Below are 19354 nucleotides of genomic sequence, written 5' to 3'. Positions count from 1 at the left end.
CTAAATATTCTGAAAAGTGGCAGTAGATAATGAAGATTTGTTTACAGTTTGAGCTGCAAAATAAACTATCAAGTTTTTTTTTTTTTTAATTGAAAGAAACTAACTGCTGTTTGAATAGGGGATTACTAATATTATCTCCAGATAGCCAGTTACTGATCTTTTCAGGAAGCATTGTTAAAATGACAAATAGTGCCCAATCTGTCTTAGTATTCTTAGTGGCCTTTAGTACAGCAGGAAATAAGCTGAGGTCTATAAAGTGAAGATAAGGAAAAATCCAGCTGTTTGCATTCAGTTCATAAATAGTAGGAGGAAGTTCACCCATCCTGAAGGTTTGTTTCTTGCCAGATCAATGCCATTTTTCAGCTGGGATAATAAAGTAACGTAGATTTTTGGCAAGGAGTCAATTTTTTTTTTTTCATTTAGGCATGTTTAGTAGTAACATTGGATTGTGCCTGAATAATCAAATAACAGCTTTTTGCAGAAAACTTACATCTGGTTACACCTGTTTTCTCTTGGCAAAGCTATCATTATTTCATCCAGTTTCCTTTTTCTGAAGTACAGCAGTAGGCCATGTGACATTAAAGAGGGTCAGTTCTCATTTCTGGCTAGCATAGCATTGCAATTTGTTTCAGTAGACTTCCCATCTTGAAGAGGTTGTGATACTTTAAAGTCCTGGCCCTGAGGATTCCAACTCTGGTTGGGTTTTCAGGGAATGAACAAATCAGCTGGACCCTGGTCTGTCAAAGATCATATTCCCAGTTTATTGAATTAACGCCCCCCCTCGATGTTAGATTTTCTAGAGAGAGTAAAGAAATGAAATTTGTAAAGAAGATTTGAAAAACCTGTAACTGAAGTCTATTCCTTACACCTTTTAATTTTTTTAATTACAAAATAATTTGATACCAGTAGTTTCAGTCATGGTGTGTTGATGACATGATTTGATCCAATATGACCATGAATAATTGCAATTTTCTTCCTCAGGCTTCACATATTTCTACAAAGGAAAAGAGTACTGGAAATTCAATAACCAGATGCTCAGGGTGGAACCTGGCTATCCCAGATCCATCCTCAAGGATTTTATGGGTTGTGATGGACCAACAGATCGAGAAAAAGACCGACACAGCCCTCAAGATGACGTTGACATTGTCATCAAACTGGACAACACAGCCAGCACTGTGAAAGCCATAGCCATTGTCATTCCCTGCATCCTGGCCTTGTGCCTCCTTGTCTTGGTTTACACTGTGTTCCAGTTCAAAAGGAAAGGAACACCCCGCCACATACTGTACTGCAAACGCTCTATGCAAGAGTGGGTGTGATGTAGGGTTTTGGTTTTTTTCTTTCCCTCCCAGGAGTTTGTGGTAACTTGAGATTCAACACAAGAGCTGTTATGCGGTTTCCTAGCTAGGAGCGGGCATCTGTCAGTCTGAAACAAAGCTGATCTTTAAAACCCAGGGGGTTGCCTGTCCTGCGCATGAGTGGCGATTCGCTCAGCTGGGAAGCTTCCATGATACACAGTATCTGCTGTTTCTTCAGTCCTTTGTCTTTCTTTGTCATTCAATTCTAGGCCTTTCCTCTGCACGCTCAATACCATATAAACTACCAGGATTAACTAACGAAGAGGAAAAAAAAAATCTCCAATGTTTCTACATTTTTCTCTTAAGGCCTGTCCCCCTTTGAAAAATTTTTTGCTGAAAGTAAATTTTTTTAAAAAAACACAACAACCCACAACGGAACTTTCAGGAAAGTGAGAAGACCCAAAACAGCTTTGTCTCCAAAGAGGATTGCTTTCTGTCTGCTACGGATAAAGTCCTATACTCCTACTTCAGTTTTGTCAGGTGGGAGACTCGGATGACACGCAGGACTTCAGACTGTTCGGACAGCCATTTTCCAACAAACAAGGGGCCAAAATATCTGCAATATAGTAACAGCCTTAATAATACATTCATTTTGTGTTTTTTACAGCTGCTCTGGGCTACGTCCTCAATGTTTTAAACTCATTTATATTCATTACTATATTCAAGCAGAACCTTTTTATTGGTTTGATTTTTGGTTGTTTTTCCTGCATAATCTTTCCCAAGCTGTACCAAGCCAACTGCCCCAGGCCTTTCATAGGTCTGTCAGGAGCACTCATTCCAAAGCGTGGTAGAAAGCAGTGTGTCTCTGAAGTGGATTTCAATGAACTAAAGCAACAGTCATGCTATAGAGAAACTTGACGCTGGTATTACATTGGTGGTGTAACCCTTTGAGAACTATTGCATCCGTTTTCAGAGTCTGGTGGATGTTAATCATCTCGGTTGTCATTAAATTATAGGACTGTGTTTGGGTAATACAGGTTTTAAAAGAAAATCAGTTTTTCAAAACAGATTTCCTGTGACTGCAAGTGAGTGTTTTTAATTATTTGCATTATTGATAGAAAAGCATTTGTAACATAAACAGAAAACAAAATATATTTACCAGCTACTTTCTGGTTAAAGAAACCAAACCTATTTTAATAACTTCTACCACTTACCAAGAATTTTTCTGAACTGGTGACAGTTTTATAGCTTAGCCTTTTATCTTAAGCATCTTGAATTTATCTTTTAAACTATGTTGCATGATAATTCAATTTGCCTCAGCAGAGGTAGAGTTACAGTTTCAAAGGAAAGCTAAAACAATGACTCTGATATTGCATGAGTATCCTCTGGTGTGTTACCCCTTTGCATGTTCACCATAGTTCTCAAAGGGTTAGTCAAATTTCTGGCCTTCAGCCAAACATGGTATCACTGACAGAGCCAAGGGACCACCAAAGCATTTTGTCATTCTGTGTAATTTGTGCTAACAGCAGTATTGTCATTTTCATGTGACCTGCAGAGCAGGTTTGTATCAATATTTTTTTCCTAGAGAAAAGTCAGCAACTGACAGACCTCTTTATTGATTTTAGGAGCTGCTTCTTGCAGTGATAGGCTTTACAGTCACTGGGCTGTGAACTTATTAAAGATGGTCAGAATGATGCACCCCAAAAGTCAGACACCTGGTTTTTTATGAAAGCCAGGATTTGAGGGGAGTAGCTTTTGCAACAATGAACAGCTTGCCTTGAACTTGATTATTGACCTGTTGACTGTCATTACCAAGTTAAACATTGTCTTCTGTGAACAGCTTCACTGTCTGAATTTCCTTAAAGTGTACTGTCCTATGTCTTTGATCTTTGACCTTTAACTTGCAAACTGGCACAAACTGAAGGGAATCTGGTATTGCGAATGATCTAAGATGAGTTTTATTTCTTAAAAGGCCTGATATACATTATCCAAAATTCAAGAAAAAAATGTTGAAGTGTTTTCATAGAAAAGAACTGACATAAACTAAAATATTTATGATAGATCTGTAGAAGGGTATTTTGCTATGTATACATGCACACTCTAAAAATGAACTACAGTAGAAGTTAATTTTTATTTAACTTGGATACAATTTTCAGTATAAAATTATCATTTCTACAAATAGCTAGTTACTAATGAAAAGGTTATAGGAAAGTATTAAAATACTTGAAATGGCCAGTATTGGCTTTTACATAAAACGAGACTTTTATACTACATTCAACCAATTTCTTACTGGTTTCTTATTCCACATAACTGGATCACTTTTTAGAGAGTGTAGGTATATATACATATATATTATGGTTGTTATTATTATTTTGGTAATGGATAGCTTGACTGCCTTGAATTTATATTTATATTGAGCATAGCATGAAAAATAGTATGCCTTTTTGTTCAATTACATAATTTTATATTGATTTGAGGACTTATTTTATGAACATATGTGGCATGCTATAAAGCATTGCAAACTTATTTCTTAGAGCATAAACAGATATACATATGTACGGCTAAAAAAAATGAAGATTAGAAAAAGATATAGTTTTACAACAAATATGCAATGCAGATGGTTTTTTGGAGATGTTTTGTAGAGGTACTGCATACTGTAGGTTAGAAGTGCACCAGTATCAGCCCATAGCATTATTTAGTAAATCCATTTCAGTTGTTGCTGACAATATAGATTAATTGACAGTTAAGTAACATAGGATATTTACTGCACATCAGCTCATTTGGTGAATTCAGAATTCTATGCCTGTTTGTCATATATATTAAAATGTGTGTGTGTTTGTATACTTATAAATGCACACAAACGCACACATACACAAACATGCATATTTTAATCCATGGAGAGATTTTTATTGTCAACAAACTACTATAACTTATGTTCTGCTACAGACAGAACAAGATTATTCATGTTGCTGTTCCAATTTTGTCCCTTGGATAGTTGGTGGAAAATACTAACAGTACTACTTATTCTGCATTTGGTTTTCCTCTACAATAAGAGAACTTATTTTATAATATCTTTAAGTCAGAACAGCATCTCATCTGGTTTTTTATTCACTTGAAAATTTCTCTTCAATTTTGAAATATGTTTCATGGCAGCTTTAACTTTTTGTGCAATTGTTTCCCTGACAGTAATGAAGTGCTGAGCATGTTGACTGTTGTTCTTTGATAAGGTAACAAAAATGTTTGTATTTGGAGAATTTAACTTTAATTATGCAGGAAGGTAAGTGTGATAAGTCTAGTGTTTGGTATATGGTACATCATAGATACATGAATACATGATAAGTTGATTGTTTAATCTATTTTCTTTTACTTAAAAGTGCGTATATATTATATACAGAGAGAGGGAGAAAATATAATATTATATTGGCATGTTTATGTCATGCAGAGCAAGATTGTGTCAGCATTTCTATTACATACTCCTATTTTCAGTAGGTTATAACACAGTCATAAAGTTTTGCTTTAAGTAAAAGATGTAGGAGCAATTGTGCTCACTGTAATTCCCAAATACATACTGGTTAGTTTCAAATTATAGAAGTTCAGAGTAAATTAGTGATGTTGCCTGATCTAGTTTTGAACTCAAATGAGTAAAAGTTCTAAGACAATGTTATTTTTTGAACAGTTGTTTTTCTACCAGGGCCTATAATTATGAGAATTAAAAAAAACCAAATTGAAAATATTTTCAGTTCTGCAATCTGGGTTCCTGCTCATGTGCCGTAACTTTTTTCATAAAGATTTTAATAAACATTTCCATATTGCTATTGTCATGATCTGTACTGTGGAACAATACAAAACTGAATATGCATTGTGTTAATTGGTTACAGTCTATCAAGCTGACTCTACAGGGTTGTGTATCTTCAGAGTACTATGGTCTGTATGGTGCAGGAGGCCAGAGTAGATGATGGCAGTGTTTCCTCTGGCCTCTTAATGTATAAACCTATGAAAAGGTTATTGACTGTAGACACAAATTAATTTTTATCAAAAAATACATTTAAAAAACTATGTAACTGTATATTTACTGGATAGGCTGGGATGGAGAGACTCAAATGGCTCCAAAGGAGCCCTTTCAAGTCTCCTGAATAAATGTAATACATATTTTATATCTTCCTATGAACTTTTGTTCTTTTTCTTCTTTCAAAGTGGGTCAAAGGGAGGGGATAATTAAAGAAAAAGATTTTTTAAGGCTAATTTTGTGAATGAAAATAACAGAAGCTAATAGATTTGAACGTAAGGGGCAGACTTACACTTTTTCTTAGAAGTGTACTTCACCTCCCCAGTTGTTTGGTCGCGACTCCTGTGCCATTAGCACTGTGGGTTAAGAACAGAGTGTAAGGCTTAATTTTTGAATTTTCAACTTTTTTTGGGGTCTTACTTCACAATATTAATGTCAGTTAAATGTAGCTTTTGGTACCAAATTATATAGAATCAAATTCTAGCTTGTTGGTTAGAAAAAAGTGCGTAGAATAGAAAGTAGGTCTGCCTATAAGCAATGGAAACATTACATTCCTATTCTAGTTTTTTGCATTTGAACCATCGCTAGGGCAAACTTTAAAAAAGACACATAGCAAACCGAACAGTGAGTGTTCCAGGCACTGCATTTTTAAGAAAGTAGAAATGCAAGCTACCACACCATTAGCAGCCTAAATTGGAGATAGCACAAGATGACTGGGCTGAGGAGCAAGGATATGACTGCAGAAGCTTGCTCTGTCCTGGCTTCCATATCTTCTTACAGCATGGCCTAAGTTTTATCACCAATTGCAGAGATGGAGGAAGCCGTGCACCGTGGCAGTAGGAGATGTGAAGCAGCCATTACAGAACAGTAGCTCCCTGTCACCTTTTGTTGTCGTCAAGCCTGTCTTTGGACAGCTCTATTTCCAGAAGCGTAAATAAATGACTGCAACCCTATGAGCCATAAGGAAAATCGTTATTATCGGTGGAGGGAACAAATATCTCTGGCCACTTAGGTGTTCAGCTATGCTGTAAATCAAATAATATTGTGTAGGAGCTGAGGAACAGATAACCTGTTATTGAATACAATGATATAGCCGTGACTGATACACCAGCACTGTAACGTTAGGCGTAATTCCTTAGCTTATGGTACACAGACTGCAGATGAACAGGGTGGTTCACATAAGATAAGACCATTTAAACATATGTCAGTTACAAAATCAGGTGTAAATGAACCATATACTCATAAAATTAATCTCTGATTTATGCATGTAAATCAATGAATTGTCTGCTACTGGTCTCATGAAAAAATGTAATGTGTGAGTCAAATCTGTCTAACTCATTCTTGTGACTTGCCATTTGAGATGTCAGAGGGTGATAGAGAAAGACATTGTCATCACTGCCATCAATGCTAAAAATGTCCGGTAAGCATCGGGAGCATACCATCACTTGTTGTAGTCTGGCTCTATTTGATGCTTGATCTGAGGTCGCCTCTAATGTTAGGCAGCATAGATTCTGTATGATATGGCATTATTTGATGTATGTATGTAACTAGCAAAGCCCAGTAATAAACAGGAGATCATATTTTGAAGGATCATCAGTATGTGACCACAGCAAGAGTCTGTTCCTAAAATCAAAATGTATTTCAAAAAAGCACATAGACAGCATTAAACACATGCATCATAAACAGATCTTGTTTCCCAGTACACATAAGCTTTAGCATATCAGCTACAAATTATAGACAGTTTGTTAACATTTGCAATTGCAGCTGCCCATTATGTCTTTGAGATGTGACATTCTGTGAGAGGTGTACATAAAGTATGTTTGCCCTGTGGAGATAGCCTTAAGTACTGCTCTAGTCCGCCCACAGTATAGATGAAATAAATTTTAGTGGCAGAGAAGACATAAATGAAGAAATGCTGATGTAAACTAGCATGCTAAAGACAATTTTCTACACTTGGATGTGCATGCAGCATAGTGCTACTTGCTGTCACAGTAAAACTACATAAACAATAATCATTACACATGCCAGCCATTTATGATGGCACGAAGCTTTCCAGTCACACAGCTTAGTTTCTTCTGCTTCTATAGAATGACATTGTCCATAGATGGTAATTATAGTAACCACCACATAAACCAAAGTTTTCTGTTTAGTTAATAGTAATTTCGACCCTATGAAATTGCATCACATCCTTTTTATAACTACAACCTTAATCTCCTTGGCTAGCTATCGGCATATCTTGATTCATAGTCTTGCATGCCCATTTTTTTTGTTGTTGCTGCGGTAAAATATATACTGAGGATTCTCTCCATCTTGCCATCTGGCACTAACACGTGGAATAATCACTTTCATTCTGTGCCATGCATGTGTCCTGGATCATCCATTTGCCCATCCATCATTCTGGGAACTGGCTTTCTGGGAAGTGGGATTAACAACAGAAGGCTGGGATAAAATACCTTCCCAAAGTACCTGGTTAGCCCTTAACAATATGACATCGGAGTTTGAAGAGTTTTTAGTGAAGTATTATATTACTTACCCACCAGCAACAGAACAGTGTAACTCTGCCAATCAGTGCATGCCCAGATGGGTTCATCACTTGCAAAGCGTAGTGTGTTAAGTCAGAAAACAATGTTTCTAATCCATATTTCCATCCTGATGTGTTGGCATAGTTTAACACCCAGCCTACACACATATTCATAACTTACATGGCTGTACATAAAATCATCCACCTTGTGGAAGCTCAGAGTGCCTAGGGTCAGCAGGTAATCAGTGCTAACTCATTTTTAAGGGTTGAACAAATTTTGGTTCCCTTACTATCATTTTACAACCTCAAAGAAAAGAAAGTAGGTTTTTCCATAATGTAAATGATGGTTTATAATACTCTTTGTCAGTGTTCACAATTACATGATATTATATATAGCTCAAAAAGTACTATTGTACAACTGATATATTCCAGTTGAAATGCATAGCCCCATATTTAGGCATACAACGAATCTAAACAGAGATGCACATACTGTGTATGCTATGCTTGGCTATTGCCACAAAATTGTCAGTGTTCGCATACTGATCATCTCCATATCTTACAGGAGCACCATGTTGAAGTCAGCTCCAAGCGGTTTGTCTGCTTGGATATAAGTAGAGTCTTGTAAGTTAGGAAATTGTACATGTGATGGTATGTATTCAGAAGATATCATTTGCAACGTACAGCGCTGTTGTAAATGATCATGACAACCACAATTCATACCTGCAAGGCATAGCCGCGGCTTGTATTTACATGGTTGTGTTTTACTTCATATGATAAAGTGCCATGAACTCTGGCCATGCATCACGAGGTAGATGAAAACTATTAAAAGAATCTTTCAGGATAGCCATTGTCAATACTCACACAGCTCACAGAAATACCTGAGATTGTTATACCCAAGAAAATTTGATCTTGAATAGGAATCCAGATTTGAAGGAAATTTATAATGCAAATAATCTATTCCCAGTTCTTACTCTATATAATGCATTTGGTAAAACATTGTCAATTAAGTATATGCCTAACATCCATCTTGACTGTGTTTCCAAAACCATGCAGACTTCTCTTGTCAATTCATGCACAGTACTGTCTTACTGTGTCTGGTTGAAAACCATTTTATAGGATGGATCACATTATTATGGTACTCCCTTCTTGTCATCCAAGATACACAGGTCATCATCTGCTATCAATATGCATTCCTTTGAAGGTGGTAGTCCTTGGATCACAGTGATGAGAAATTCAGATTTAAAGGAACACCCTACTGAAATATTTCTCAGAGGAAAGTTAAATTAGTCATGAACTTACTTTCCACAACTTCTAGGATCCATAGGAAAGCCAGCTAGGTCTTTTGGTTAAAGACTGCTTTGACCAAAGCAAGAAAGACACAGAAAAAGCAGCATAAGCACATTTCCATTTTTCATTTCCAGAAGAATATAAGAAAAGGGAAGAGAACATTTTGGTTTATAATTGCAAGTACAAAACCAGTTTGTCAGAAAGGGAAGGAGCCAAGGACCACTGACACCACTAAAATTGCATGTAACTGCTACGTAATCAACAATAAAAGAGCAGAGATATTATCAGGAAGTTGGTGATCGTTTTGAAAGTATTACTGGTCTCCAGCACCAAGGATGCCTGTTAAGCTGTAGAAAGTCCACTGAATTCTATATTTGGTGTCATAACCCACCAGAGAGCAGTCAGTCAAAAGGTTCCTCAGTATAGTTACTCTAAACCTGCCTACAAATATACAGAAAGAACACACTATTTATCTGCTGCAATCAAAAATCTTTCAAGAGAGATTTAGTCAAACTAACATCAGTCTGAATCTATGTGCGAAAACTTGTCACAGTGAAATGTTCTTACATTTGTTTTCAGAAATTAGATCCAAAAAGTTATGTATAATTTGAAGAACTCCACTGAATGAAATACTGAAGGACAAAGAAGCCTTTACCTCTATTAGTCTATATTACAGCCATGTATCTTTATGTCCATGATATTTCAGTCTTGAAGTTTTTGATATAATAGAAATACATTTATGACATTTAGATGAATCAACTATTGCTATTTCTTTAGGTAAATTGATAAATATGATCAAACCGTTGATTCCCATCCATTCCCTTTTTCACTGTGCCCTGACATGTTTCCTGACTAATTAAGGCAATATTTAATATTATATGATCTTGGTAGACAAGTGAGAAATTATCTGTTCACTATACAGAGAAAAGAAGAAAATACAATTTTGTTGTCTGTCTCATTTAATGACACACAACATTTTACAGTCTGTCACTAGGAAATGCAGCTTTTTGTGCCTACAGTGAAGAGGAAGAATTCAAAAACTTCTTCTCAAAAACTCCGGTGAACATTTGGGGAACTTGATGTATATCTTTCACTAAATCTTGTTCATTGTCCAGTCCCCCAACACTAAACTCCAAGTTACTCACTTCAGATTATTGAAGTCTCTGCCATGCATTGACACTACCATCCTTTAAGCCTTTTTTGAAAATGATGTGGTACAGCCAGCACTGACCATGATGGACTCCTTACGTGGATCTTGTGGCTACTTGCCTGGTCACATGTACACCGGTGTAACAGCAGAGACCTATCATTTTCGATGCCAGCCATTGCATACCATTTGCATGCATGGCTTATGCCATCTGTGAGAGGTGAGCAGTCTAGAAAGCTGCATTTCAAAAATGTTTGTATTATTTCCAGTGGTTCCAGTTCTCATCTTTAACGTTTCCTCTTTCTCCTTTGCATTCTGATGCCTATAATCTGTGTCATGGATATTCAGACAATAATTATATGGCTGGACTCCTTCTTCTACCACAAGTCAGTTCATACATATACATCAACTACCATTACATTACTGCTGTAGCATAATATACTAGCACTGTTGCATGGCAGAATGCTTTGCTATTATGCACTGTTTTCTGATTGATCCTAATTTTTAGGCATCATAAATAACATATTTATAAAGAGCTCTCTCTGACATCTGTTACTGTAGTCTGGGAATTGGATTCATTGCACGGTTCAGTCACAGCTTGCAGAGAAAGATGCAGGTGTTTGACTTCTGTAGGTTTATTGTATGTGATAAGTGTTCCTATATGATCAGAAGCTGTTTGAGGGAGGTGATGTCTGCTCCTTGCCAGTCCTGTGGTTAGTATTGTTAGCAGTTAAAGCATGTACAGCTGGTTTTGTCAGTGTGTAGTCAATCAGAGTTTGATATGGATATGTACAAGAAGGGTACATTGTTTCCATGCTCATACACATTCTTGTTTCTCTTACTTTCTGAATAACATGCACCTTGCTTTCTCTCTAAGTGCTGTACTCTTTTATCTACCAGAACCTGATTTCTTCCTTAGTTCTGCTTGTTGGGTGTTATTTTAGCAGCTGGTTCCATTTTCCATCTTGTTGCCATTCCTTCCTCCCTGTAACTCCCTGTAATTCCAGCAGAAATTGTTCTAGTTCCAATATGTTAGCTAGAAGCTACTACAATTGTGACTCTTCCCACACTGTGATTTGCTTGCTCATCCTCCACCTCTGAGAAAGATGAAATCAACCTTTCATGCAGAGATAAGGATTTTGGTGCAGTTGTTAGGATATCTCTGAAAGTGGTTTTATGCATAACATGACAATAAAACTCACACATTGTTAAACATTAACTCTTTTCAAGCTCTACGTCTTGAACCACCCAACAATTGTTCATTTAATTTACAAAGCCTGACAAATAAATCAGAATATGGATGTGATGATTTCTCTGTGTGACGTAAATTTTTCATTTTTATTTTCTTTTCTCTGCATAGCCCCATATTCATTTCATGCCCATGTTTGGCTCATTAGGATGTGTGTTAGTAACAAAACAACTGGAACATTTATTTGCTTTCTGCAACTAAATTTCATTTTATTATTGTTATTTTATTTTATTTTATTTTATTTTATTTTATTGGTTCACACAGCATTCTATACAGTAACCTTTTTATAACTGACATATGTTATTCCTTCAGGTAGCTTCTACTGACAAACACAAAGCTTGTTTGTGTGCAAATGCAAGGCTGACTAAATGGTGCTAAAGTGTATTATGACTGTCAGATATAATCAGGCAAAATTTTGTGGTGCTTAGACTGATTTTTTTCATTGATTTTATTGATCAATGCATTGAACGGTGTTTTATTATACACAAGTTGTCTTTTATTAGTAAATCAAGACTTCATAGTGCATTGTTAAACAAAATGGGTTAATTAATCTATGTAACAGCTCACCAAGCTATTATCTCTTTAACTCCTTATAATGTTGTGTCATTAAAGGTCAAGGGGTCATGATAGTAATCTCATTGCTGTAGACCATTAACATGACTGAACATTTTCAACAAAATACTTATGTTTACAACGCTATAACCCTTTGACTGCTGCGGCAACCTTTAACCACAGAAAGTCACATGCTAGAATCATCATGATGGTTCTTGCCATGGCAATCAAAGAGTTAAGGGCTGTGCAGTGATTTGTTTTATATTTATTAATTTATATTTATTTTTTGTTTTCATTTGAGAAGGGGGGAATAGGGGTGGGGCAGTTCTTGTCTGCTGTAAGTGTCTTAACCAAGGGAAGGGTTAAAATGGCTTTTTATACTATTGCATCTTATGTACTTACCATTGTTTCATTGTGTTGTAATTAAAAAAAATCTGTCAATAAATAAGAGAACAGAAAAAAAGTTTCATAAAGGCATTGTGGTTTAATTTGTATATATTACTGTAAGATTTATAGCTGCTGCTCTTTAGATACTGTATAACATTACAGCCAACTTTAGCCTCAGAAGAGGAATGCCTAACACATAATGACAATGTATAGGGATATTATGGATATATCTGGGTATGAGCAGGGAGAAATAAACTTTAGTTACTTTTCCCAATCAAAATAGAGTAGGAAAAACTAATTTGTATAGAAAAGAAATGGGGTGTATGACAGTGGACCTACTTTAATGTCTGAAGGGTCACTCATTAGAGATTGCTGTCACAGCCACTACAAAAATGATGAACAGGTGGCTGAATTTCCTCCTTTCTTCTGTGTAAGAAAACCCATGAAAAGTATAGTGTAAAGAAAAGGTGAGTCTAATGATTCAGATTAGAAAATAGCTGAAGAATAAAACCCCCAAAATACATAGTTCTCTTGAAATCAAATCACAATAGAAGACCACAGGCCTAAGATGCAAAGGAGAGTTTTGTAAAACTTTGGCCATCCAGCTCAGCTTTGCAGCTGTGTTCCTCCCGTGTCAACAAACATGTAATTCTTCTTAGGCTATAAAGGATTAAAGGTTTCGTACACCTATACATATATGTGAGTGTAGGAAACAAGGAACAAGCCCAATCTATTTGGAGACAAACTGAAAGATATCATTGTTTCAGAGCCCTAGCAAGAAAGAAGGCAGTGCTTGTAAGCTGATTCAAGACCTGAGGCCACACTCAACACATATGTAAGCTACCTGAAACCTTGCTTTTTTCCATTCTAAATCAGAGGTGCATGTGTTTTAAACTTGCTAAAACTCACAAGTAGCTCATCATTTAAAAAAAAGAAAAAAAAAGGAAATTCCATTTTTTAGCTGAGTAAAGGAAGAAAGGAAGAGAACTGAATAAATGAGAAGCTACAGAAGTCACTGACTGCACTTCTCACACACAAGAGAGGAAAAGGCCCCTGGCTTGGGCCTTGTCTGCAGGTGACTGACAGGAAAAACACCAGTTGTGAATGGAAGGGTTTGGGGAGTGTCTTAAATATCTTAGTGTCTTAAGTTCATGGAAGTGTGTTGTTTCTGAAAGATATGAATTAGAACAACTTCCAAGTTGATCCATGTCTTCTTAATACCATTTACTTTATAGGTGAAGATGCTGCTACAGGCCGAAAACTTATTAGTAAACATCTAGCAATCACAGTTAACATGAGAAATTTGGTGCCATAACTCGATCTTTTTCAGAACTATTTTCACATAATTATGTGGGAGATATTTAGATTTTTGTTTTAATGTTTGGGTCCAAATTAAAGATTTACCTTCCAGGAATTATTCTCCTCCAAAAATCTTTCCAATCAAGAAACACAATCAGGACTAGGTTAACCAATTAGACAAAACTCTTTATGAATAACAAATATTCTTAATCACGGCCTGTCAACCACTTTCGTGCTAATTGTTTGAATTATTGCAAACAGTGAACAAAATCAATTTAACATTTGGACATCAATAGTGGTCACTGGAATTAAGACTTATATTATATATTACTTTCTTCAGTTCTACACAGCATATAATGGCACGGAACACTCTCATTTTCCACTCAAAAGAAGCTAAGGATAGAAGAAACGAGTATTTTATAGATCACCTACTGAGCCAACTGAGAAAACTCTGGTTGCTTACTATGAATTGTGAGGTTTGGACTTTAATGAACATTATTCAGTCCTAAAGCCTACACGAGTCAAACTGTCTTTTCTCCAAGTATATTGGCAATGCACTGCTGCTGGTTGTGAAAATGAGTCTGTATTGGTAAAGAGACTTTTGCTATAAGATATGTAAAGTTTAGGTGCACATTTGAACTGTGCTTCACTAGTACAGAAAGCTAGACCCTGATCAATGCCTAACCAATGTTCATCTGAGTCACTTTCAACCCAAAAGAAGGTGTATCATATCCTCTGCACAAACATTCAGAATGCAAAAGGGCTTTTCCAAGACTTAACAAAAACATATTCTCTTGCTTCAGTGTTTGTCACATTAAATGCAACATATAGGCACTTTCACTTAAGTGCCTCTTTTCCCCATGATTTTTTTTTTTTTTAGTCTGAAATATTCAAGTTATAATTCAGGAGAGCCAGAGTGGGTAAGCTGTAAAAGTAAAGCAGCATCCAAGAAAAACACAACAAAAAAGTATTTGAAAACCCAATATTTTTCAAAGATGTTTTTATATTAGTATTTAATTTCTGGAAAGTTTCCAAGCTGAAATAAGTATCATTGCTACCACACTGTTCAATATATTGATGTGAAGTTTGGTTTGCAACTCATTCATCCCTTCACAAGTCACTGCAAGAAACAACTCCTAAAGAGCATGCTTAATTTCCCAGATGTTTGTGTGAAATTACTGTCATTAATCACCCTATTGATTATCTTTCTTCACCTTGCTAGGATTCTTCTATTTAAAAGGTTCCCCTGAAGTGACATGTAGGCATCCTTGTTATCCATGACTTGCTCGCTTGCTGTCTAATTGCTAGATAAGAGATTCATTGTGCAATGCTTTTGTGTTGTGGTTCATAGATAATTTTTGCTTTGATTTTCATCATCTGCCAAACATTCTCACCATGACAAATGACAAGTGTGGCTGCACTCCCTCTGTTTCTACACCGGGAAATTGTTACTCTGTCACACTGGCCAGCTTCCCACTGCATGTCTTTGCTCATACACTGATTAAAGCAATAGATTCATGTTGAAAAGATCCTGAAGGATTTTTCTGTTCATGTTGTTCTTTTGTAAGGACATACTCTATTATCTGTGAAGGATTAGTTTTACAAGAAGGATATGGAGTATCTGAATACTGTCACAGTGTCAAATAACTTCATTCCCAAATCTCTTCCAGGTCCTGTTTCTCTGGCAGCCCACACTGTGTATGCATTGCAGATTTTCTTTGGGGGTGCACTAGCTAGGTCTTTTAGAGATAAAACCTGTGTTTTCTTTTGGGAGACAGTTATTCCAGGAATCACTCTGGCACTGTTCAGACTCAGAACTATAACAAACTCAGAGGTAAAGAAAAGTTAGACGTTTTCGAAGGTCAGTCTAGCCTATCAGAAAACCCGTTTGGGATACAGGAACTTAAATGCCCCTTAAAAGTCTAGAGTAGGGCATAATTGCCAACTTGTAGTTTCTAACCTATGCCTAAACTAACCATGTTAGGGCTCTACCTGACTATAATAGATTTGTACCCTAGCTGGTGGCCTTCAGAACTTGGTTCCTCTCTCCATTGAACAGACAGCTAAATTTGGGAGTTAATGTAAGACTCTTTCTCTTGATGAGAAATGTAAGTTAACTGAATTGTATCCCTTTCACCCCTCAGCCGGGAGAACAAAGATGCAGAGAATAGAAAAAGATGCTGGGAACAGCAACACTCAGAGATTCCACACAATTAAAAGAAATGAAGTATCTCAGGACTGTCAGGAATCACGTACAAAGAGAAACAAAAGGAAAATTAAAGGAATCTCAACACATGCTTCTCTGTGTTTAAATATCTAACATGTGCTTGCACACCTAACTGTAATACAGTTGTGTATTACCGCTGGACACTGCCCAGTAAACAAGCAAACCAGAGTCTCTCATTTACAAGTGTCAGGCAGAGATACGCTGTTTCCAGGTGTACCACTTCATGATTTCTTCTGAGTCAACTAAAATTCAGGTATAGTTAAGTCATTCTTATCACCTGTAAGGAAGGTGCCTCCACTGATTCACTGTTGAAATTCATGTGTGAAGCAGAGCCTTTGCACATTACAAACAGCATAGAGAAGACACATTCATTGAGCTATCCCATATGGATATCAGTTAGCAGGACAAGACATAGGTGAGAGCAAAAAAAGGCCTTGCAAGGGCAGTAGTGCTGAATGCCCTCTGACTGTAATGCTGAATGCTACCTACAGCTTTTGCATGCACGGCTATTTGTACAGCGCTTTTCTTACATGCTGGCTTATACCATATAGCACAAGCTTATATCTTGCTGAGAAACGTTACTGTACTGTGTATACTCAGATCTCTCCGAGGATGAGGGAACAGACCAATGAGGACACAGAGAATATTACTAATGTAATAAAAAGATGGAAATGGGTGAAAGATAAATATTCTGTGAGAAATGAGAAAAGCAGTAAAGACCAGAGTGTTTAGAAAGAGTAGTTCTGAGCTTTGCTTTATACAATATGGAAATTAATTTTGACAGTGGAGTTTCTATTTACCTAACTTGTGGGGAAATCTAGGCCATGCACATCTTTCTAGATGTGTTACTTATTAAGTCCAGGTACAATCAGTAGTTAAAGAGGAAGCAGCAAAATTAATCCAGATAAACAGTACTGGGAAAGCATAAAATGCCTGGATGTGAGAAGATTTCTCAAATCCTTTGATATGAAAGGGACATTGCTTAATGCCATAAAGTCCTAATGACCTTTGAAAATGCAAACAGGGAATTGTAATCTCATTTAAATGTTAATTAAAAGAATTGAACTTAAGTGGTTCAGAGAGACAAGAAATTGAAAGTTCTGAAGATTAAATTATTCCTTTGATGGGTCAGGCTACACGGCGTTATGCAGTATGTATGCCTCTGTTGACGTTGGGCTGCAGGAACAGTTCCTCGAGGAATGAAAACTCTGTCTTCACCTCTCCCACCCCTCTCCAAATCACACTGGCACAATCATACATGCCTGTTTATCTCAGAAGCTGTATGGTTGATGCAGAGCTTTCTTCTTTATACATAGAAGTAATTATTTTAGCATTGGTAATCTTATTCGCACGTCTCTCCCTTCATACTCTTTACATGGATTATTACAGCAGTTAGTCCCAGTTTGCAGCCCGGCAACCTCAGGAGTTCCTCTAAGGCTGATTCTTTCCATCTGCATAGACCATAAAGTGGTTTTGCAGCTGCTTTTGTAGTCTTGTGGCTGGATTGAGAAATATACCTGGGTGATGGCAACACTAGCCTAACTAAGGAATAAGATTCAACTTCCCAGAACAGTCAGATTACTGTTTTGACCCTTGGTGAATCACATAATCACCATTGGCTAGCTGTTGTAGTATTCTGTATTGAAACAAATAGAATTGCCAATACAGAATTGTGTGTCTAAGCTCTCCATACCCTGAGCACCAAAAATATGATTCATAATAGTAAACCTGTTGAGCAAGATGACACTGAAACTTACTGTTAAGAAGCAGTGAAGGAGGAAGACAGTGCAACTCTGCCTCTAGTCTTAGCCACCAGCCAGGGGAAGAGCTAGGCACATATGGAGCTCTGGGTCATCATCAATTGATGAATTGGATAAATTGCATGTTTAGAGATGGGTGACTTATTCAAGCATCATCCCTGGGGTATGGAGACTTCTGGACTCCAAAGCGCCCTGAGCTGAAGGGGATCTGGCTCTTCTTAGGAATTAGATGGCTTTCATCAGCTCAGTCTTCTTTCCTCTGTGTCTAAAAAGGGAAAAATTAGGTATTTAATCTCCAGAGAGCTTTTGTCATTCATGTACTTAACCCAGAGAGAGAAGAAGGATTTTGAATACTCTCTTTCCTTAGTATTTCTCAGTATTGTTTTTTCCTCAGCATTCATTTAGGAAATATTATGGCAACTGTTGTGAACCTGAATCTAAACCGCCTCTTCAGTCAATGCAGAAGGAATTTAGGCACTAGCTTAGATATGAAAGCAAAGACTCTTTGTAGGGGATGTCTTAAACTGGGTCACTGGTAAATTCTGTGAGGATTTTGTGTTTCTTCACACTCTAAGGTTGCATTTGTCACAGCAAGTTCCTTCTGTGTGGAACAAGTTGGCTGATCTTCTTCCCAGGGGCCTCTTGGTGGCTTACAGGGATTTAGTCATTGCATCTGCTGTCAGTGTGTTGGCAGTGGGGGTTGCAGGGTGGCCTCTGCAAGGAGAGGTCGGGGCTGCTCCATGCTGGTCTCATCTGGTTCCAGCTGGCCCCAGCTGGCTCCAATGGTCCTGTTGCAGGACACAGCTGAGCCTGTCAACCAAGTGGGTGGTGCCTCTGGGAAAATATATTTAAGAAAGGGTGAAAACACTGCACAAGCAGTGAGGGGAAAAAAAAGTGAGAAACATCCCTGTGAGCACCAGGGTCAGTGAAAAAGGAAGGGGAGGAGGTGCTCCAGGCACTGGAGCAGAGATTCCCCTGCAGTCTGTGGAAGAGACCATGGTGGAGCAGATGCACAGACTGCAGCCCATGGAGGACCCTATGCTGGAGCAGGTTCATCCTGAAGGACTGCAGCCTGTGGAGAGGCCCAACACTGGAGCAGGAGAAAAGTGTGAGGAGTAAGGAGCTGCAGAGAGGAACTGTTACCGACTGACCAAAACTCCCAGTCTCCACCTCCCCTCCACCAGCTGGGGAGGAAAGATGTAGAAGAGTCGGGAATGAAAGAGTGAAATTGAGCCTGGGAAAAAGGGAGGAGTGAGGGGAAGGTGATATTTTAATTTTTCTTTGTTTCTCACTATCCAAACCTATTTTACGTGGCAATAATTAATTTCCCACAACCTTAGTCTGTCTGGCCCATGACAGTGATTGGTAAGTGATCTCCCTGTCTTTATATCGACCCACAAGGTTTTCCTTCTTATTTCCTGCCCTGGTCCTGTTGAGGAGGGGAAGTGAGTGAGCAGCTGTGTGGGTGTCTGGTTGCTAACCAAGGTGAACCCCCCCAACCATTCTTTAAGGTTTTTTTACTTTATTTGATGGTATACCTGGCACTGTTTTCCTGGCACTTCTGTGGAGATGCAAAATTCTGTATCTGTGTTAGGAGTGGAAGAACATGGAGAGGTAGAATTAT

General features: G+C 37.5%; 1 protein-coding gene across 2 annotated transcripts in view; it reads left to right on the top strand.

Annotated features, from left to right (window-relative positions):
* MMP16 (matrix metallopeptidase 16) overlaps window positions 1-12510 on the top strand; it is a 193732-nt gene extending 181222 nt beyond the window's left edge. For both annotated transcript variants that reach the window (XM_075494902.1, XM_075494901.1), the window contains one exon: window positions 982-12510. In XM_075494902.1, the coding sequence (XP_075351017.1) occupies window positions 982-1316 (335 nt within the window). In that variant the 3' untranslated portion in view covers window positions 1317-12510. The remainder of the gene's footprint in view (window positions 1-981) is intronic.
* The last annotated feature ends 6844 nt before the right edge of the window (window positions 12511-19354 follow it).

Source organism: Mycteria americana, chromosome 2 (assembly GCF_035582795.1).
Source record: "Mycteria americana isolate JAX WOST 10 ecotype Jacksonville Zoo and Gardens chromosome 2, USCA_MyAme_1.0, whole genome shotgun sequence".
In the NCBI taxonomy this organism is placed as follows: Eukaryota; Metazoa; Chordata; class Aves; order Ciconiiformes; family Ciconiidae; genus Mycteria; species Mycteria americana.
The sequence above is the reverse complement of the archived record's forward strand: the minus strand, read 5'-3'. Positions and strand labels throughout refer to the sequence as shown.